This window comes from Peromyscus eremicus, chromosome 4 (genome assembly GCF_949786415.1).
Source record: "Peromyscus eremicus chromosome 4, PerEre_H2_v1, whole genome shotgun sequence".
NCBI lineage: Eukaryota > Metazoa > Chordata > Mammalia > Rodentia > Cricetidae > Peromyscus > Peromyscus eremicus.
The window spans coordinates 124,469,661-124,486,704 of NC_081419.1; the positions used below are offsets into that span (position 1 = coordinate 124,469,661).

Sequence of the window (17,044 nt, forward strand, 5' to 3'; positions counted from 1 at the left end):
TGTGTGTTCATGCTTTAATTCAGAGCTGTCTGCTACAGGCACAACTCTGTCCGAACAAAAAGACAAAGGAGAGTCAAGACCCCTCCCCCGGCCCCCCTCCTGTGTCCCCTGAAGTTTCTGTCAAGGGAATAGCCTGATGTGAGAGTGCACGGTGGCCTATTCGTGTTGTCACCTAGTTCAGAGGGGCTGTGAGTGCCCTGGATGGAGGCCCTCAACAGCCTCTGGCCCTCGAGCCTGGGATCTGCTGTCCGATGCCTGTGCAGGTGGGAAGGGGTCTCAGTGAAGAGCTATGTATGCTACCTGCTTGAAGACATTGGTTGTGAACTCTGCTCAAGGCTGCCTCTGTTTACAAGTCCTCACTGAGCCCTGACAGAGGGCTCCAGAACTAAGGAGCTACTACTTCAAGCCACTGCACTCCAAGGGTTCAGTAGCTATAGAAGGTAGTTCCCGGGGACACTTCCTCAAGACCTTGTTAGCTCTGACTGGAGGCGGGGAAAGGAGCACCCTAAACATTTCTGCTCCAGGAGCCAAGGGCAAGAGGGCAAATTGCAGCCTATGGGGGCTGGCCAAATGGGAGGAAAGGGGGAGCTTTGGGGATGAGCATCAAAGGGGGAGCCTGGCCCAGTCCCACCTTGTTCTCAGCCTCCTCCTCCAGATCTGGAACCAGCAGGCTGCTGAAGTGTCTACGTCCAAGCCCACTTCCTGGGATTGCGCAGGCATCACAACCCCTCTGCACGGGTACGGGACTCTGGGCTTATATACACTTAGGAGCAGGACCTGTACCCCAGCCTGCAGGGATCCAGGGTCATCCAAGGGCTGGGTAATGACCTGCTCACTCCACTGGCAAGGAGCAGAGCCCTTCTGATAGGCAGAACTCACAAAAGAGGACCCCTGCTGTAGGCGAGGCAGGGCAAGGGTCAGAGCAGGAGCAGGGTGAATGGTCAGCTTCACTTACTGCCTCCACAGACCTGGACGCTTTACAATGGCTTCTCCAGCAGCAGGAGCAGAGCGGACCACAGTCCTAGCCCTGCCCAAGTCCACCAAAACACGAGACACGACAAGAAGGCCCAGACAGCAAGACATGGAACAGAGGGGCTGCGAAGTTGGACTAAATGCCAATGGTGAAAAATATATGGATTTTATGTTGTCAAATATAGTTCATACATTTATTTTCTCAGCAGAGCTTCGACTGTTGCTAAGGAGACATATGGAGCTCCATGAGTGCACGGCGCAGGAGGCTGGGTCCGTGGCCAGTCCTGGCTTCACTTTGGATCAGTTTTATCCCCTGTCTCTCCATGGCACCACCCCAGTGTCCTATGGGGCAGCCCCAGCGAGGCCTCAGGCATTTGGGTTTGGTTCAGCTGGGGTAGGGGTGCTCCACCAAGGATGGCTGGTCTGAGGCCCCAGCCAAGGTGGGGGAGTTTTGGAGGCACAAAGCGCGTGGCAGAGGGCTCTTGCCCTGATGGCTAGGCTGGCTGCCCACTCCCAGTGCATGCAGGTGCCCTTGGGGAGGGCACAGAGTGGAGGGGCAGAACTCAGGAGTCAAGTAGTGGCTACCGGGGCATCGGTGAGGGCAAGCGACCTTAGCAGAGAACCAGAGAGGCTCCTATGCCAGAGAGTGAGATGCAGGCTTCTACCAACTCCCTGGGTGTGGGCCAGTCAGGTAGGTATGACCTCTCTGGGAAGAGGGAGGTGAGGATCAGGGCATCTTCCCAGGCTGACTGGACCAGGAGCAGCCCAGGCAGGCTCCCACCGCCTGGCCATGCCCCTGATTAGGAAGCACATTCAGGGGACCCTGCTTTGGCATGGATAGGCAGATACTGTGGCTTCAGAACCCTATCTGGAGATTCCTCCAGATGGCCACCTTCCTCTGGAGACAGCTGGGTCAGAGATTCAGAAGTCCTCATCCCAGAGAGCAAGCAGCCTGGGGGTTCTGGGATGGGCAGGAAACCAAGACCCTAAGGGAACCAAGAGCAAACATAGGCAGGGTCTGAGGACGAAGGGCCTGGGGCAAGTGGCCTCTGACCTTCCCAACTCGCTGAGGCACCTCTAGGCTACAGATGAGATGGACTCATCTCAGGAGGCAAAGGGCTCTCCCAGAGCTGCTGGCCTGGCCTTCTCTGTACTGGCGCTCCCTCCCAATCCCATGATTAGTGTGTCAGGAGTGGTGATGGGCACTGGACAGCTCATGAAGATCTAACACACCCAGAAGCCAAAAGGAAAACAGACTGTGGGGGAGGCCTGGAGGACAGACAGACAGACAAAGAACCTACCCTGCCCTCTGCCCCTCCTGCCTGAGCTGGTCATGCCAGCTGAATCACACTTTGCATCCCAGGGCAAGGGAGGAGGAGAGGCCTGGAGCTTCAGTGGGACCCGGGCAGCCAGACCCTGCTTGGAGTGCTTCTCTGCATTTGGGGTCCTGGCTGCCTCCATTTGAGGAGGTAATACTGGTCCAGGAGCCTGAGGAGGGCACAAGGGGTGGCGTGGGAGAGAAGACATGGAGGTGGACTGGGTGCTGGAAAGGATGCAAGGAAAAGGAGGATCCCCAGATCAACACAGCCCGGAGACTCTCTGAGCAAGCAGGGCCTGCCTTGTCTGAAGTCCCGGCGGCCAGAGGGGCCAGAGGGGAGCTCTTCCCAGTTTCTCCCTCTTCAACTGGCCACCTTTACCTTTTCTCTTGAAGCTTTGGGATGCCTTTCTGAATCCCTGACACTATTAACATCTGGGGTGGGGGCACTATTCCAGACCTGAAAGTAAGTAAGAGGATGCCCATGGGGATCTGAGGGGGGCAGCAAATGGCATCCTACAATCAGTGGTCGGGCTGCCAAAAGTGGAGAGCTGGCAGCCTCCTCAGAGCTGGGAGCCGCCTGCTGAGCTGGAGCTGGGCTGGCTCAGCGAGCGGCAGCTGATCCTACGGATGGAGTGCAAGGCCACTGTGCAGCAGCCCCGCAGCAGGGAGCTGATGTTGTAAATGGGCTGGCCCTGGCGCCGCTGGGAGCGGCAGAGCCAGGCCACTGTTGGCACAGCGGGCACTACCACAGCCAGCAGATCCACAATGTAGTGGCGGCTCCAGTAACTCTTGGGTTCCTTTTCGGTGGCAGCTGCCTCCTCCTCCTCTTCCACAGGACACACCACACTCACTGGCAGTCCCGGGTTGGAGTTGGCCGCAGGCCGGTGTGTAGCTGGCCCACAGGTGATGGGCTCTGGGGCCTCAGGTTCATCACCCACTGTCACCACCACTGCTGAGTTGGGGTCTCTGGGCCCTGAGGGGTAGGGGTCCAGCTCTGAGTGCCTGTCCTTGGGGACTGTCCCACACACCTGAGCCTGGCCTACTTTCTCCAGGATGGTGTCCAGGTCAGGCTGGTACTGCACGAAGTCTGTCTGGATGGCCCGCTCCTGCATGCAGCTGGCTTGCACGCCAGCCTCCATGCCGCACAGCAGCTTCTCGTAGGTGTTGCTGGCAGGGAAGCGGGGGCCCAGATTGAAGGAGCTGTGCAGTGAGGCTTCCTCGAGGCCACAGTCCACTCCGGATGACAGCAGGCTACTGGCCTCCAGGGCGTCCGTCCGACTCAGTGTGTCGTCAGCGGCCACGAATCCACTGTCGGCTCCATCCTCAGCAGAGGCGCTGGAGGGATCCCCTGGCTGGCGGTCACCACAGACAGCTGGGTCACTCAGCTTGGTGTAGGTGGAGCTGCGGGTGAGGGAGCGTGCAGGGGACCCGCCGGCCGACTCCCCAGTTCCTTCCTCCTTGGCTACTCCATTCTGGGCAACCTCCATGCTGTGCAGCAGCGTCTCCAGCTTCTTGTTCTGGATATTGATGTCCACGAAGTACTTCTGCAGCCCCTTGTCCTTGTCAATCAGGTTGTTCTTGACAGTGTCGATGACCTGCTTCAGCTGCCTGATCTCCTTGCGGGCCTCCTTCAGAGCCAGCTGGGCTTCCACTCGGTGACACTCCTCCTCAATCCAGTCCTCCTGCATGCGGGACAGCTGCGTCTTCAGGTCATCAATCTCCGTGTCCCTGTGAGCAAAGGAAACACACTTGCTCTGCGGCCCTGTCCTCCCACCCGTCAGTGCCGCTGTGGAGAGGCCAGGGGGTGTCACCAAACACAGATGGCCCCAGAGAGGGTGGCTCAACGCTAGAGATGACCGTAGGAGGATTCAAAGCCTCTTCTGCCTCTCATCCCTCAGGGAGGAGGAAGGGTGGGTGGGGCCAGGGGCCAAGACAGGAGAGGCTCCCTTGAGAGGGAGAAGGAATGGCAGCCGGAGCCACATCCCCATCTCACCGCTAAGCCACGCCCTTCACGTCATCACCTCCAGAAGACACTACCCAGATTCTTAATTGATGAGCCCACTGCTATAAAAATGTAATAAACTCCTGCCGGGCGGTGGTGGCGCACGCCTTTAATCCCAGCACTCGGGAGGCAGAGGCAGGCGGATCTCTGTGAGTTCGAGGCCAGCCTGGTCTACAGAGCGAGTTCCAGGAAAGGCGCAAAGCTACACAGTGAAACCCTGTCTCGAAAAACCAAAATAAATAAATAATGTAATAAACTCCTAATGCAAAGCAGCGAACGTGAGAGAGAGATATGATTTCCTACTGAAGCAGCTTGTGAGTGTTTTAAGTGGAGAGACATTTGTCCCCAGACCCCCAGGGAGAGAGAGGACAGTGACGAGAGAAACTACAGCCTTTGGTGTTGGTGGGGGAGCGGATGACTTTAGTGTTCCTCTTGCAGGAAGACCAGAAGTGAAAGGAGCCAGAGGAGGGCGAGGAGGACTGGGTGGCTCTCTTGTATGCATGCTAGAAGCTTCTTTGTATTTACTGTCAAGAGGAAAGGCTGAAGAGATGGATGGGAAATGCAGTTACCGCGAGAAGGGTTGCTCCAGCAACAGAACAGCAGCGAGACTTCCACCCAGAAAGGCTAAAGCCTTTCAGGTCCCTGAGTCCCAGATGGACCCGGGGGTGAAGATGGAGGTGGTTAGGGACCCACGCCGCAGTGGCCAAAGGGAAAGTCAGGGCGAGACTCAGTGGATACTGATGGCAAGCAGTGGGAAAGGCGGACACTCACGAGGCTTACCATCCTGTCCAGGCACTCTTACTCAGGACCATCTTAGCGATGGGATCCACATAGGACATCTCAGCTGGAAGCCTGGCTTATGTGAATAAACTACCAATGGCATGGCTACCACTAGGGGGGTTCTGAGCCTAGCAGAGTGACTGTACCACATAAGGAACCACAGATTTTCCAAAGTTAGATTGGAAATCCCACTCGGTAATAGGCTCCAGAGGTTGAGGAATATCCTCTAGGAGGGTCTGACCACGGTATAATTCAGCAATGGGCTAGAGGAGGGCAGTGAACTAGAGCTACCTAAGTGGCATCAGCAGGCAGATAACAGGCATGGGGTCCTTGATCTCCCTCCTCTTCCTCAGGGTGGAGCATCTCCACTTCCCACTGGTGCCCCCCCCCTCCCCCCCCCGCCAGGTGAGTCTGTAAGAAGGAGCTGGGCATGCTCAGCTTAGCGGCCCCTGTGCTTCTCTCCTTGGAGCTAGCTAGACCTCAGGGACAATGGCATCCCCGTCCTGAGCTGGCCTGCAGCTATAGGAATAACATGTGAACCGTATCTTGCAGCAAGGATGCAAGATGGAAGAAAAAAACCACCTCAAAGTGTGGGAACACAGTGTCCACAAGCACAGAGGGGGTTGTCGAAGCACATGGTGGCTGAGAAGTAGAGGGAAGGCTAGCATAGGAAGTATGGATATTAAATAACACCTGGAGGGTGGGAGGAGAGAGGCCTTATGGCAAGGACAGGCCTGCTGAGGGCCTTTCAAAGGTAACAGTGGTGGGGATGAGAGGACATTCTGCCAAAACCAGGTAGATGCCTACACGACACTGCTGGCTGGTCCAGAGAAGAAGCTGGGAGGTGAGCTTCTGGCCCCTCATGGACATCAGTGCCAAAGGGCAATCAGACCCTGAGCATCACTGGGAAGACGGCAGGAACCCGAAAGGAAAACCTTAAATCAAGGATGGTGGAGCCCACAGACCACCCCGACCTCTGAAACCACAACAGACCCAGTCTGGACTGGTACAGTCCGGTCATGCATGCTGCACTATAACATGTCCCGAGATCGAGGAAGACAAGAAGACCAGTGGGGCCAGGAGCTGGGCGACTGGAGAGGATGGGGAATGACTGCTACGGGGAACAGGGTGGTAAAAGGAGGTATCAGAGCGCAGAAGTTGTGGGAGTGACCAACCGATGACTGGCGCAGCCTGAGACTCATGAGAGGGAGCTCACCCCTGAGGGCCAGGACCCAGAGCGGGGATACCCGAAAGACCTAGGATAGAACCAAATATGACTGGCAGGAAAACAAAAAAACAAGTCAATGAAACGATTTCTAATGATATTCTGCTGCACTCATAGACTGATGCCCGGCCCAACTGCCATCAGAGAGGCCACTCAGCCACTGATGGAAACAGATGCAGAGACCCACAGCCAAACATTAGGCTAAGCTTGGGGAATTCTGCAGAAGAAGGGGAGGAGAGATGGAAGGAGCCAGTGGGGTCAAGGGCACCACAAGAAAACCCATAGAACCTACTAACCTGGGCTCACAGGGGCTCACAAAGACTGAATTGACAACCAGGGAACCTGCATGGGACTGACCTTGGCCCTCCGCTTATGTTACAGCTGTGTGACTTGGTCTTCTTGTGGGACCTCTAACAGCGGGAGCAGGGGCTGTCTCTAACTCTGTGGCTTGCTTTGGGGACCCATTCCTCCTACTGGATTGCCTCATCCAGCCTTAAGAGAGGAGATGGTGCCTCGTCTCACTGCAACTTGATATACCATGGCTGGCCAATAACCATGGGAGGGTCTGAAGAGAAACAGAGGAGGAGGAGGAGTGGGTGTGCTGAGGGAAGAGGGGGAGTGGGGCGAGGGGAAGAGGGGGAGTGAGAGGAGGGGCATGAGGAGGGAGGGGAAACTTTGGTTGCGATGTAAAAACAAACCAACAAAAATAAACAACAACAACAAAGAGATATCGGATTGTGGAAACTGAGAACTCTGTGAGGGCACTACACCATCCAGTGGTTAGAAGGGCCAGTTCTGTGGCACGTAGAATAACTTCCGGTGGGTATAAAAGCTGCTGTAGAAGCAAAGAAAAGGTACTGTGGGGACGCCTGCCCTGAGCTCTAGTGCCCCGCATAGCTTGGTCCAGCTCAGAACAGACATGGCTCAGAGGAGGCTGGCGAAGGTGATCAGAGGTGAGGATCCCACCCTAATACAGGGTTTTTGTTGTGTGTTGTGACAAGGCCTCACTATGCACTCCAAGCTGTCCTCAAACTTACTACAATCCTTCCTCAGCCTACTGGGTGCTGGGGTGACACACATGTGCCATAAGCTCAACCCTTTGAAGTGTGGCTCTTAAAGATGAAACCACCAGGAGGGGCAGCACCAAGTGTCTACTAGGACCTGAGAATGAGCATAGCTGGACCTGAGCTCCTGGAAGACCCCCAGGCTGAGCCGGACCTCAGCCATAGCATCTCCTGATCTTATATCTTCTATAGGAAGGAAGCAGACATGGAGGAAGACTTATAGGCCTGGTCTGATGGGCTGAGACCTCTGTGTAGAAACATGGGAGGGTTAAAGGTCTATTTCTCACCCCCAGGGATAAGGGAGCCAGAGAGATGCTCCAGCTCCCTGAGAAGACAGGATCCAGGGGAGAAGCTGCCATCAAATGAGGTGCAGGGCTCTGGTCGTAGAGGATCGCAGAAGGAAAGTGACTGGCAGTCCTTACAGGGACCCTTTCCCACTGGCCCCAAGCACCTGCCTAAAGTAGTCAAGGGGTGTCAGGGGCTGGAGCCTCTACAAATGGGCCCAAGTGAGACTTTGCCGAGAGGAGAGTTCAGGTAGATGGCAGTGAGGCCCATCCCTCCTCTTTGCCAGGGGATGGTCCAGGACCCTGGCTCTGCTGAGACTGTAGCTAGTTGGTGTTCCCAGGGCTTTCCTTGGTTGCCACTCACCGGTCCTGGAGCCGGTCCTGTGTGTCCTTGAGCCGGGCCTTCAGATGCCGGATGCAGACTTCCTTCTGCTGCAGTGGAGTCAGGTACTGCTCTGGGGTCGGGGGCTTGATACCGTGGTTGTCGCTGCATAGTGTATACTTCATGGAGCGCCTGCAACAGTGGGTCCATCAGAGGCGGGGGACGAGGAGGGCAGGCCGGATACAGAGCTGGGCCAGGGAGCAGCCTAACTATCTTCAGCTCAGCCTGTGCCACCAGACCTCCTGGGCAGGCCTTGTGGGCATGGCACAAAGACAGCCAGCCTTCTGTGAGGTGAGGGGACTCAAGACACCTCTGCTTGGGGAAGAGGGGACCTCAGGAGGCTCGTGTGTGCTCTGTGCCTTATGACAGCGTGTGTGGATCCTCACTGCAGCAGGGGTGCAGGGAAGCCTTTGTCCTACGGACATACACTTTCTTCAGAGAGGGTGGCTCAACCAGCTTCCATGTAGTCTGTGCTTCCTGAACCCCGGCTGCCTGTCTTCAACAGAAGTGTGAGTAGGGAGCAAGGGCAGGTTCCAAGTGGGCCTGGAGGATAAGGACTCACCTGCAGAGGAGGTGACATCTTCCTGGGAGGGAGACACTCTCCTCCCTGCAGCTGAAAGCCTATCTAGCCTAGGGACAGGAATGGGGGGCACAGACACAGGTGTGAAGCCACGGCTGTCTCTGCAGATAGCATGATGCACTCTCCTCACCCACCTCGAGGAACATACAGGACAGGTCTACATTACATGTACACACTGGGAGGCCTGGCCACTCCTTCCTCTCAGGAAATTCATGATGTCTCCAGCCATGTGCACCTGCACGTCCCCATGGGTGTACATACAGCATTTCCATGCTGACTTCATAGGTAATTGCCTGGTCCAGGACACCAGCCATGTTTACGTACCCATGCTCTGGGACATGTGTGAGCACACAAATGGACACTTGCTAGGTGTGGACAGTTAGCAGCAGGGGCCTGAGTAGCAGCTGGCTGGACGCCTTCTGCAACCAATACAGTGTGTCATACCACACCGTTGTGGAGGAGCCTCCGCCCGGAGGGCCACTGGGTTCAGGGTGGAGGGCTGGCCAAGGCTTTCCTAGGAAGGAGAACTCCCTGATTCCACAACAGACTATGGTTCAGATGGTTCCACCCACAGCTTCCTGGCTGCAGGATCTGTTCTTAAGAACCTTGCTCGGATCTTGGTTTTAAACCCCGGGAGTGTTCCCACACAGTGGAGACTGGGGCCTGCCGTTGTATCACTGCTGCTCCAGGGACTGGGGACACTTAGCCTCACATAGACGCTGCATAGGGCTGGGAGAGACAGGTCCTGTGGAGGCCCACTGCGGAAGTGGCCAGGTTCAAGGCAGATTTAAAGTTTCGTGGAAGCTGTGTCATGTTTACTGCAGACTGTGACGCGTTAGAGAGAAGGTGGCCGGGGGGTGGGGTGGGGTGGGGGAGGGTAGGGGAAAGGCAGATCACACAGCCTCTCTTCTACCTTGCAAGGGTCGAGGGGTGGCGTGGTGGTTGCCCGGGCTTTCACACCCTGCTCTAAGATCCCCCTAAAGGAGAAGCAGCCATACAGCCTCCTCCATTCGGACCTTGTCCTGCCCTGCAAGGGATCTGGCAGGAGAACACAGACCTGTGTCAGTGAGGAGTTCTCAGCCGGGCATGAGGCAAGAGGGAGAAAAGCCAATGCTGAAGTAGTGAGAACCAGGGCTAGAGTGAACGTTCTCATGTGCTTTCACGGGCGTTGTTTCCAAGATAACAGTTAACACATGTTTATAGTCACTAGTAGCCTCCCGCCCCACGTGTGTGATGTTAAAAAACAGAAATGTGATCAGACACATCTTAGCAGAGACAGAGGCTGCAGTGAGGCCCTTAGACGGTACTCCCCTGCCCCTCTCCAGGGGTAGCAGGTCTCCTGTTGGGCAGCAGGACTTCTCTACAGGTGCTCAACTTGCAGTTCGGGAGATGTATTACAAAACTGTTACTAATAGAAGAGTCTGGATGCTTCCCATTCCATGCTTTTCAAGATATAAATCGGTTAGAAAAGCTGGGCACAGGTCCTGCATATGACTGTTACCCACCATCCACACCTTGTTGGAAAAAACTGAGATCTGTAGCTTTAATGGCTCTGGACATCACTGAACACAGACGACATCTCTGCTGAGAGGAGCAGGACACGGCTTGCAGGGAGGAGCTTGACTGTGGGTCTGCAGTTAGGATTCACCCCCTGTCCATAACCCTCAAGCCTCACTATGGTCCAGGACATACAGGCAGTGCGCAGAGCAACTCGCTGGCATCTGTGTTATTAGCTCCATTTTATGGACAGGAAGCCCGAAGCTCCCCATACCCCCCTAGTGCCCACATGTATTCCAGCACCCAGGAAACAGGATGCCACACCAGCACCCTGACTCTAACATCCTGGATAGAATCAAGGACCCACAGCTCTTCTTTACCTGCCCCCCCCCCCCCCCAGTGTGACCCTGCATTTCAGGTCTCTGTCTGCTGTTCCTAGACCATAAGTTAGCACATGCCACACCTGCAGCACATCACCACCTCTGCGACTCGCAGTGTCTGAGACAAATGCCCCACATCCATCTAGCCCTTTCCTCTTTGTTTGGGGTGGCGCCACTGGGAGGAAAACACTAATCCTCTCTGAATTAACTGGATAGGTTGCTAGTAAGTCACGTGACCCGATTCTGACCAATGAAGTCTGGGCAAAATTTCACAGGGCAAGTGTCCCTTCTCAGAGCCACCAACACAAGGGGGTATCTTCTTCCCTGCTGATGGGATGGCTGGTGGCCCAGGAGCCATCTTGGAATAATTAGGACAAAAGGTGTTCACATGGATGGTGACCAGGAACAGGTGGGATCTGTGATGTTTCGGGAGTTGCCTGTCTCTGTCCCTGACATCTCATCGCCAGTGCTCATGTCCATCTTACAGAGAGGAGCCAAAGCTCAGAGGGGCGCCGTGACATGTTCTAGGCCACAGTCAGTCAGAATGCTGGAGTTAGGACATCAGAACATGGTGCTGCTCCCCCCATCTCCTGGGCACCAGGTTCCCAGGCGGCTGGGCCTGGCTGGGAGGAGGAGCGGGTTACCTCGGTGTGGGGCTGCTGTCGCTGCCCTTGCAGGAGCCAGAGTTGCTGCTGCTGCTGAGGGAAGAGGTGCCGTAGGCGTCCCGCACACTCACAGGTGGAGAAGTACGCCTGGAGGCGGGGAGAAGAGGCAGCTGCTCATTCTGGCTGGCGGGCAGCTGTGGGCACTGGGCGAACACTGCCAGGCCACTACGGCCTAAAGTGCCCCCGCTTCGGGTTCATCGCAGGGAAGGAAGGCGGCGGGGAGGGGACACACACATACACAGACAAGGGTGACAGAACACAGTAGAAATCAAGATAGAAACCGGAAGGTGGTTGACCCTCCTAGCTCCCCAGGGCCAAGAACAGAGGCTAGACATGGCTGTGGACAAACAGCGGGCCCCGGGGTCTCTTAGTCCCGGGAAGGATATCCATGCATGAACGGAAACAGAGGGGATAGTGTGGAGCAGACAGGGGGTGACTGGAGGAGGGACCCACAGGGTGACAGTCCAAGGAGATCTACTGCAGGGACCGTAATGGCAGGGCTGGTGCTGATGGGAACCTTCAGATAACTGTTACATCCACCGTGTCATTCAGGTCCTTAAATAGTTCCTGGAGGTGGCATGGATCAACCAGCCTATTTTAAGGATAGGGAAACCGAGGGCGCGATTTGCTTAAAGGCACACTGCAAGTCTGCTGCCAATGAAGACAAAGCCGAGCCTCTGAAGCTCAGGCTCTAGACAAGGGAGAGACTCACTCACCTGCGAGATCCAGCAGAGGCCCGTCTACTTCCTGGCAGGGACATGGCCATGAGGCTGCGGGTCCTGGTTAGCGGTGGGATGGGCGGTGTTCCCGGGGCTGAGGAGAGAGGGCGGGTTGTGGGGGGCGTAGGGAGGGCAGGGCCGGGCCATGTCATCCTCTCACCGGGGCCACTGCCTGGCATGGCTTCTCCTCTTGCCCTTCGGCACGACACCCCAGAATCAAGCGAGGACCTGTGGGCTAGGCTGCGGGCGGCTGCCTCCGCCAATAAATTCAGTGGGGCTTGGCACGGACTGCTAAGCCCGGTTTAAAGTCTCAGTTAGTTTTCAGAGCCTCATGGGTGGCTAGAAGTCATCAGTCCAACCCCAGATCTTCCAGGTCATGTGAAGGCACCCAGCGGGTGAAGAGCCCACCACGGTCACGGGGACAGCAGGACAAGGGTTTCCTGTCCACCAGTGCAGCAAAAGGGTCTTCTACTCTACCAGCAAAACCTGCTTCTCCCCAGGCCCCTGCCCCTCAGAGCCCGCCTCCCACATCCAGGCCTCCCTCTGTGGCAAGGGCTGCAGGTCGGAGGACTCCTGGTGCAGGAGTAGGTGCCCCAGATTAGGCCGGGCTGGTCTCGCTGACCATCACCTTCCCAGTTGGCACGTGGTTCAGGGCTTCCTGGCTACAAAGGAGACAAGACAGACGGACATACCAGCACACGTGTAGAAAGATCAATGGATACAGACAAAATAGGTCATTCCAAGATGTGTCACACACAGGTCCATGTACATGCTCAAGCGCCTGCTCCCAAGGCAGGACAAAGCAGCCAGGCCCTCTGACTCTCATGCTGCATACATGCATGCAGGCTAGACTCTTGTCATATAAACGTGCACGTTTATTTTAGCACATCCCAGGAAAGTGAGCACAGGCTTGATGCACAGGAGGCCAAGGTCAAGAGAGCAGAAGCCCTCCCTAGTTGCTGAGTGTCCTGCGGTGGGTGGGTCTAGCAAGTGGCATTCACATGCCCCTGAGACTTGAGAAGGGGGCTGGGTGGACTCAGGCCCACTGACTCCTGCGCTGGGTCCTTAGGATGTTCTTCTGAGCAGGGACTTTAGTGTCAAGGACAGCTCTGCAGGATGTCTTCAGGGATGTGGGGGAGGGAGAGGCCCCATGCGGAGGGTGTAGCCGTCTGGGATCAGGGCTATACTAGACATCAGCCCAGAGCTCCCTTGGATCAATGGAGAGAAACCTAGGTTTTCTACAGCCAGTCGGTAGTTTTGAACCAGCTCTAGAGGTCATAGGCCCTGACTCCACGTTCGGAGAAGGAACTGTGGACGATAGCCTGGGAAAGCTTAGTTGAGAATGCCATGCCCTGGACTTCTGCTCATGCTGGGGGAGAAGCAGCCGCCAAGCTAAGCCCCACTGCACACCGGCCCGTGCTACACGGTTACGTACATTACGCCATTGACTTCTCCCAACAACCCTATGAGGAAGGGCTGAGATTAGTCCCCCCTTATACATAAGGAATTAGGGCCACCATGAGCCAAAGGACTTGCCCAAGTCACACCCCAGTTGTGTGGCAGGACCAGCATTTGAACCAGACCAGCATCGGATACTGAGATCTCAAACCCCAGAGTTCCTGACCTAGGGACTACCTCCTTCCCACGCAGGGTCCCCAGGAGCTTGCTCTTGGACAGTAGTGGGGCCATCTCCTGAGTGGACAAAAGCACTTCTCAGATGGACAGTTTCCTGGCTGCGACACAGAACACAGCCCGTCCCCCTAGAGGGCCTGGACACAGGCCGCATTGTCTGCCCAGAGGTGTCAGGTACTGGGCTGTAAGAGCCGCTGACACTATGCCCGTCACCTGAGCTGCCCAACCAGCCTGGCACCACTTCTCCTCCACCAGTCTCAGTCACCCAAGAAAAGCCTCTGGAAACAACATCAGGGCCAGACCCACAGTGGAGGCTGTGGGCAAGTACAGGGTGGGCATCTGTGGACTGCATACCTGTCCAGAGAGGTACACAGGGTCCCTGCCTCATGGGAGGCACAGGAGGGTCTTGTGGGAGCAGCTGGAGTGGGGTAGGGAGGGGGCAGTGGCCTTTGCTCGTGCGTGGACAAATCTTGGAGGACAACCTGCCGCACAGCGAACTCCTCTGAGGTCAGGTGGCCTGCTAGCAGCTTTCTTTCATTTGGGCCCTTGCTAGTCCATGTCACCCTGGCTTCACTGGCCACGCTCCCATCACTGCCTGCCTCTTGGCTTTAGGCTGGCTCTAACCCCTTCAACAGGCCTCACCTCCCAGATAGCGTCTCTACCACAGCCAGCTTGGGTGAGTATGGCTGAAGAGCTGGCGGAGGCTAGGTCTTGGGAGGCAGGTGAGAAAGGCTAGATGGGAACCCCATGTGGCCCCGGCACAATGCGAGCTTTGTCCCTGCTGTCCCCGCTACTACCTTGCTTGGCAGCCCCCTTCACCCCCCTCTTGCGTTCTCTGTTCCTTCCTCCCTGGCTGTGGGTGGGAATGGGGTGGTATTTGTACCCGGACACAGCTGACAGTCTCCTGGGAGACCAGAACCAGCCATTAATTCAGGCCAGAAGTGGAAGTGCCATTTCCCCTGCTGGGATGGGACCTCACAGGCAGGGGCCCTCTTGGGAAGGCAGAAGCCACCCAGGCCCACAGGGCACCTCCTCTGCAGGATCCTGCTCAGAGGCCCCAGTGTGTGCCCTGTGCCCTCTTGGCTCCACCCTCTCATCATAGCCCTACAGAGGAGGCATGTTGCCATGGCATTTATCGCCATGCCGCCTGTTCAGCCTGGAGTCCCACAGGCCTGTCCCCAGGCAGCCACTTGGAAAAGAAGCTGAAAGGAAATCCTAAGCCACGGGAGCAGGGCCAACAATCTCTCATCCCTTCAACCCCAAGGAAACCTGTCCCTCTCACACCAGTTCCCTCTGTTCCCCCATTGTGCACACTCCATAGTAACCACACAAACATCTGCCTCTTGGATTGGTCGTTCCCATGCTCAGTGCTGCCTAAGGGCCTAAAATGGGGAAGGAGAGCTGAAAGGATGCAGAAATGGGGTCCAACAGACCTGGGATTCAATTCTGGTTCTTGTACTCTTTGACTGCATGCCTCAGCAAGTCTGGCTACTGCTGAACTGCAGCCTTTCCTCTGCCCTGGGCTGCGCCTCCCCTCTGGGTGCTGTGAGAGTAACATGCAGCAGAGCATGGGCATGGCTTGGATGGGTGCTCTGTCACACAAGAGACGCTAAACAAACAGGAACAGACAGTGTTCTGGAAGTAAACAAGTGAAGTGTGAGATGACCTTCAAGAAGGAAACACAAGACATTTTGGTGGCCTCGGGAAGGCTAAGAAAAGCCTCTTCCAACCAGAACCTTGTGTTGGGTCTGGAAGGATGAGTAGGAGACCGCCAGTGGGAAGGCAGGGGCAGCATGGCCAGAGGCTGTAAATAACTCATAAATAACTCAACAGTGGCTTGGACGCTTGGTGCCTGGTGAGGAACAGTGGGGGTGAGGCTGAAAGCGGAGATGGGGCCAGGCCACATACAACCTGATAAGCCAGCGTCTTGTCCAGTGGGCCACAGGGAGCCACAGAACTGTTCCACAAAGGAGAGGAGCACATGTGAGAGAGCCCTGGGTGGGGAACCCTCTAGAGTGTGTTGGGAAAGGACAGGACCAGAGGGAAGGAGACCAAGCTGGGTCTTCCAGGGGTGAATTTAGGAGGGCATGGGTCTCGGCAGCATCAGGAATAACAGAGAAAGGACCTGGACCCTGTTTGGAATCTATCAGAAGCTCATGAGAGAATAAAGGGAAAACACTTATTAATCTGGTGATCAAGTCCTTGCCACTTACAACAGTCTCCTCCTCCTCCTCCTCTTTTTCTTCTCCCTCCCCCTCTGCACGTGCTTGCTTGCACACATATGTTTGTGTGTGTATGCACGTGTGTGTATGTGTGCATGCATGCAATGAGAGCTCTGCTTGAAAAAGCACCACCATCTCTCTGCTTAAGCTATCTGCCAGCCTACAGCATCCCCAGGACTGTGTGTGTTCGGGGTGTGCTCTGCAGCCTTCCTTCAGGGACCAGCCCCCATCCCTTCTTGTCTTAACCCCTTAGCTGAAGCTTCCTGGTGTATTCCATAGGAGCAAACACAATTAACGCACAATGGTTCATAATACAATGGCTTAAAAACCTGTGCTAGATCACGGAGCTAGACTAGATGGTCTCTGAGGAACTCTGGGTCCCACATTCTGATTCTAGGGCTGTTTATGAAACAAGGGACTTGCAAATGATGCTTTCTTCTTCAATGACTAGGCTCCTGGGTAGCAGTTTCCCCAGCTATAAGATTAGGAAGCTGCATATCTCTGGGGAGATCCTGGCATCTTACTCAACAGGGGAGCAGCCAGGTGGTCAGGTCAACCCAGTATTCTAAGGGAAAGTCCCAGAATATACCTTTGAAGGTCTTTTTCAAAGCATTAGCTATCAACAAAAGAAAAAAGCAGCCCTGAAATCCCAGAGAACAGAACAGGCTGAGCTGATGACTCAGCCCCCAACAGCTGTGCAAAGCAGAGCATGGCAACCAGAGTTTGGGAGGGATCATGTCTCTGCCAAGACAGCAGCAGAACCTGGAACATTCTTCCTAGGCAAACACAGCAACTTGTGCTTCTTGAATGCTAATGCAGAGATGGGAATGGAAACGGGCCAGGACATTTGCCAGCAGCCACCCTCCAACCTTAGACCACTAGGGCAACTCCACTGAGACGATGGGAAAACTCTGCAGCCTTCAGGTCGGCCTCATCTTCCCCCACCAGCACGCTCAAGCCCAGCCTTCCTGTACTTGGGGTGGGGGCACTTCTCCAGCTCACTTCCTGTCTCTGGCACAAGCCACTCCCTGGATTGAAACCACTCAACGGAGCCATTGAATTCTATGTTCTCACTGTGGCAACCCCAGTACAGTGGCAGGGCTGTTCCATAACTTGGCCAAATGCTCAAGGGGTTCCCAAGGCAACCAGGAAAGGCTGGAGGGCTGAGGCAGCTCCACAGGAAGCCTTCAGTGACAAGTCTCAGATGCCTCAGCACTGGTCTCAAGCCCTGGTCTACACATCACCTAAAGGAACTTAGCTCTGGACTGCTGAGCAGGGTCTGCATTTCAGCCAATGGGATGCTCGTATCTGTTCTACTTGTG

At 55.7% G+C, this 17,044-nt stretch overlaps 1 protein-coding gene across 1 annotated transcript; it reads right to left on the reverse strand.

The window, feature by feature from the left end:
- Window positions 1–7: 7 nt before the first annotated feature.
- Snph (syntaphilin) lies at window positions 8–8,612 on the reverse strand. The gene is made up of 2 exons (XM_059259656.1): window positions 8,010–8,612; window positions 8–4,018 (listed from the first exon to the last, which is right to left on the reverse strand). Exons 1-2 carry the CDS (start codon window positions 8,150–8,152, stop codon window positions 2,851–2,853), a joined length of 1,311 nt encoding a protein of 436 aa, XP_059115639.1. The 5' UTR covers window positions 8,153–8,612; the 3' UTR covers window positions 8–2,850.
- Between the last annotated feature and the right edge of the window lie 8,432 nt (window positions 8,613–17,044).

Bases quoted from the DNA above. Each gene is read 5' to 3' on its own strand.
- Snph (XM_059259656.1), bottom strand. From the start codon at position 8,152: ATGAAGTATACACTATGCAGCGACAACCACGGTATCAAGCCCCCGACC. The intron at 4,019-8,009 runs GTGAGTGGCAAC...CTTTGCTCACAG, and splicing joins CAGGACCGGCTCCAGGACCG to GGACACGGAGATTGATGACC.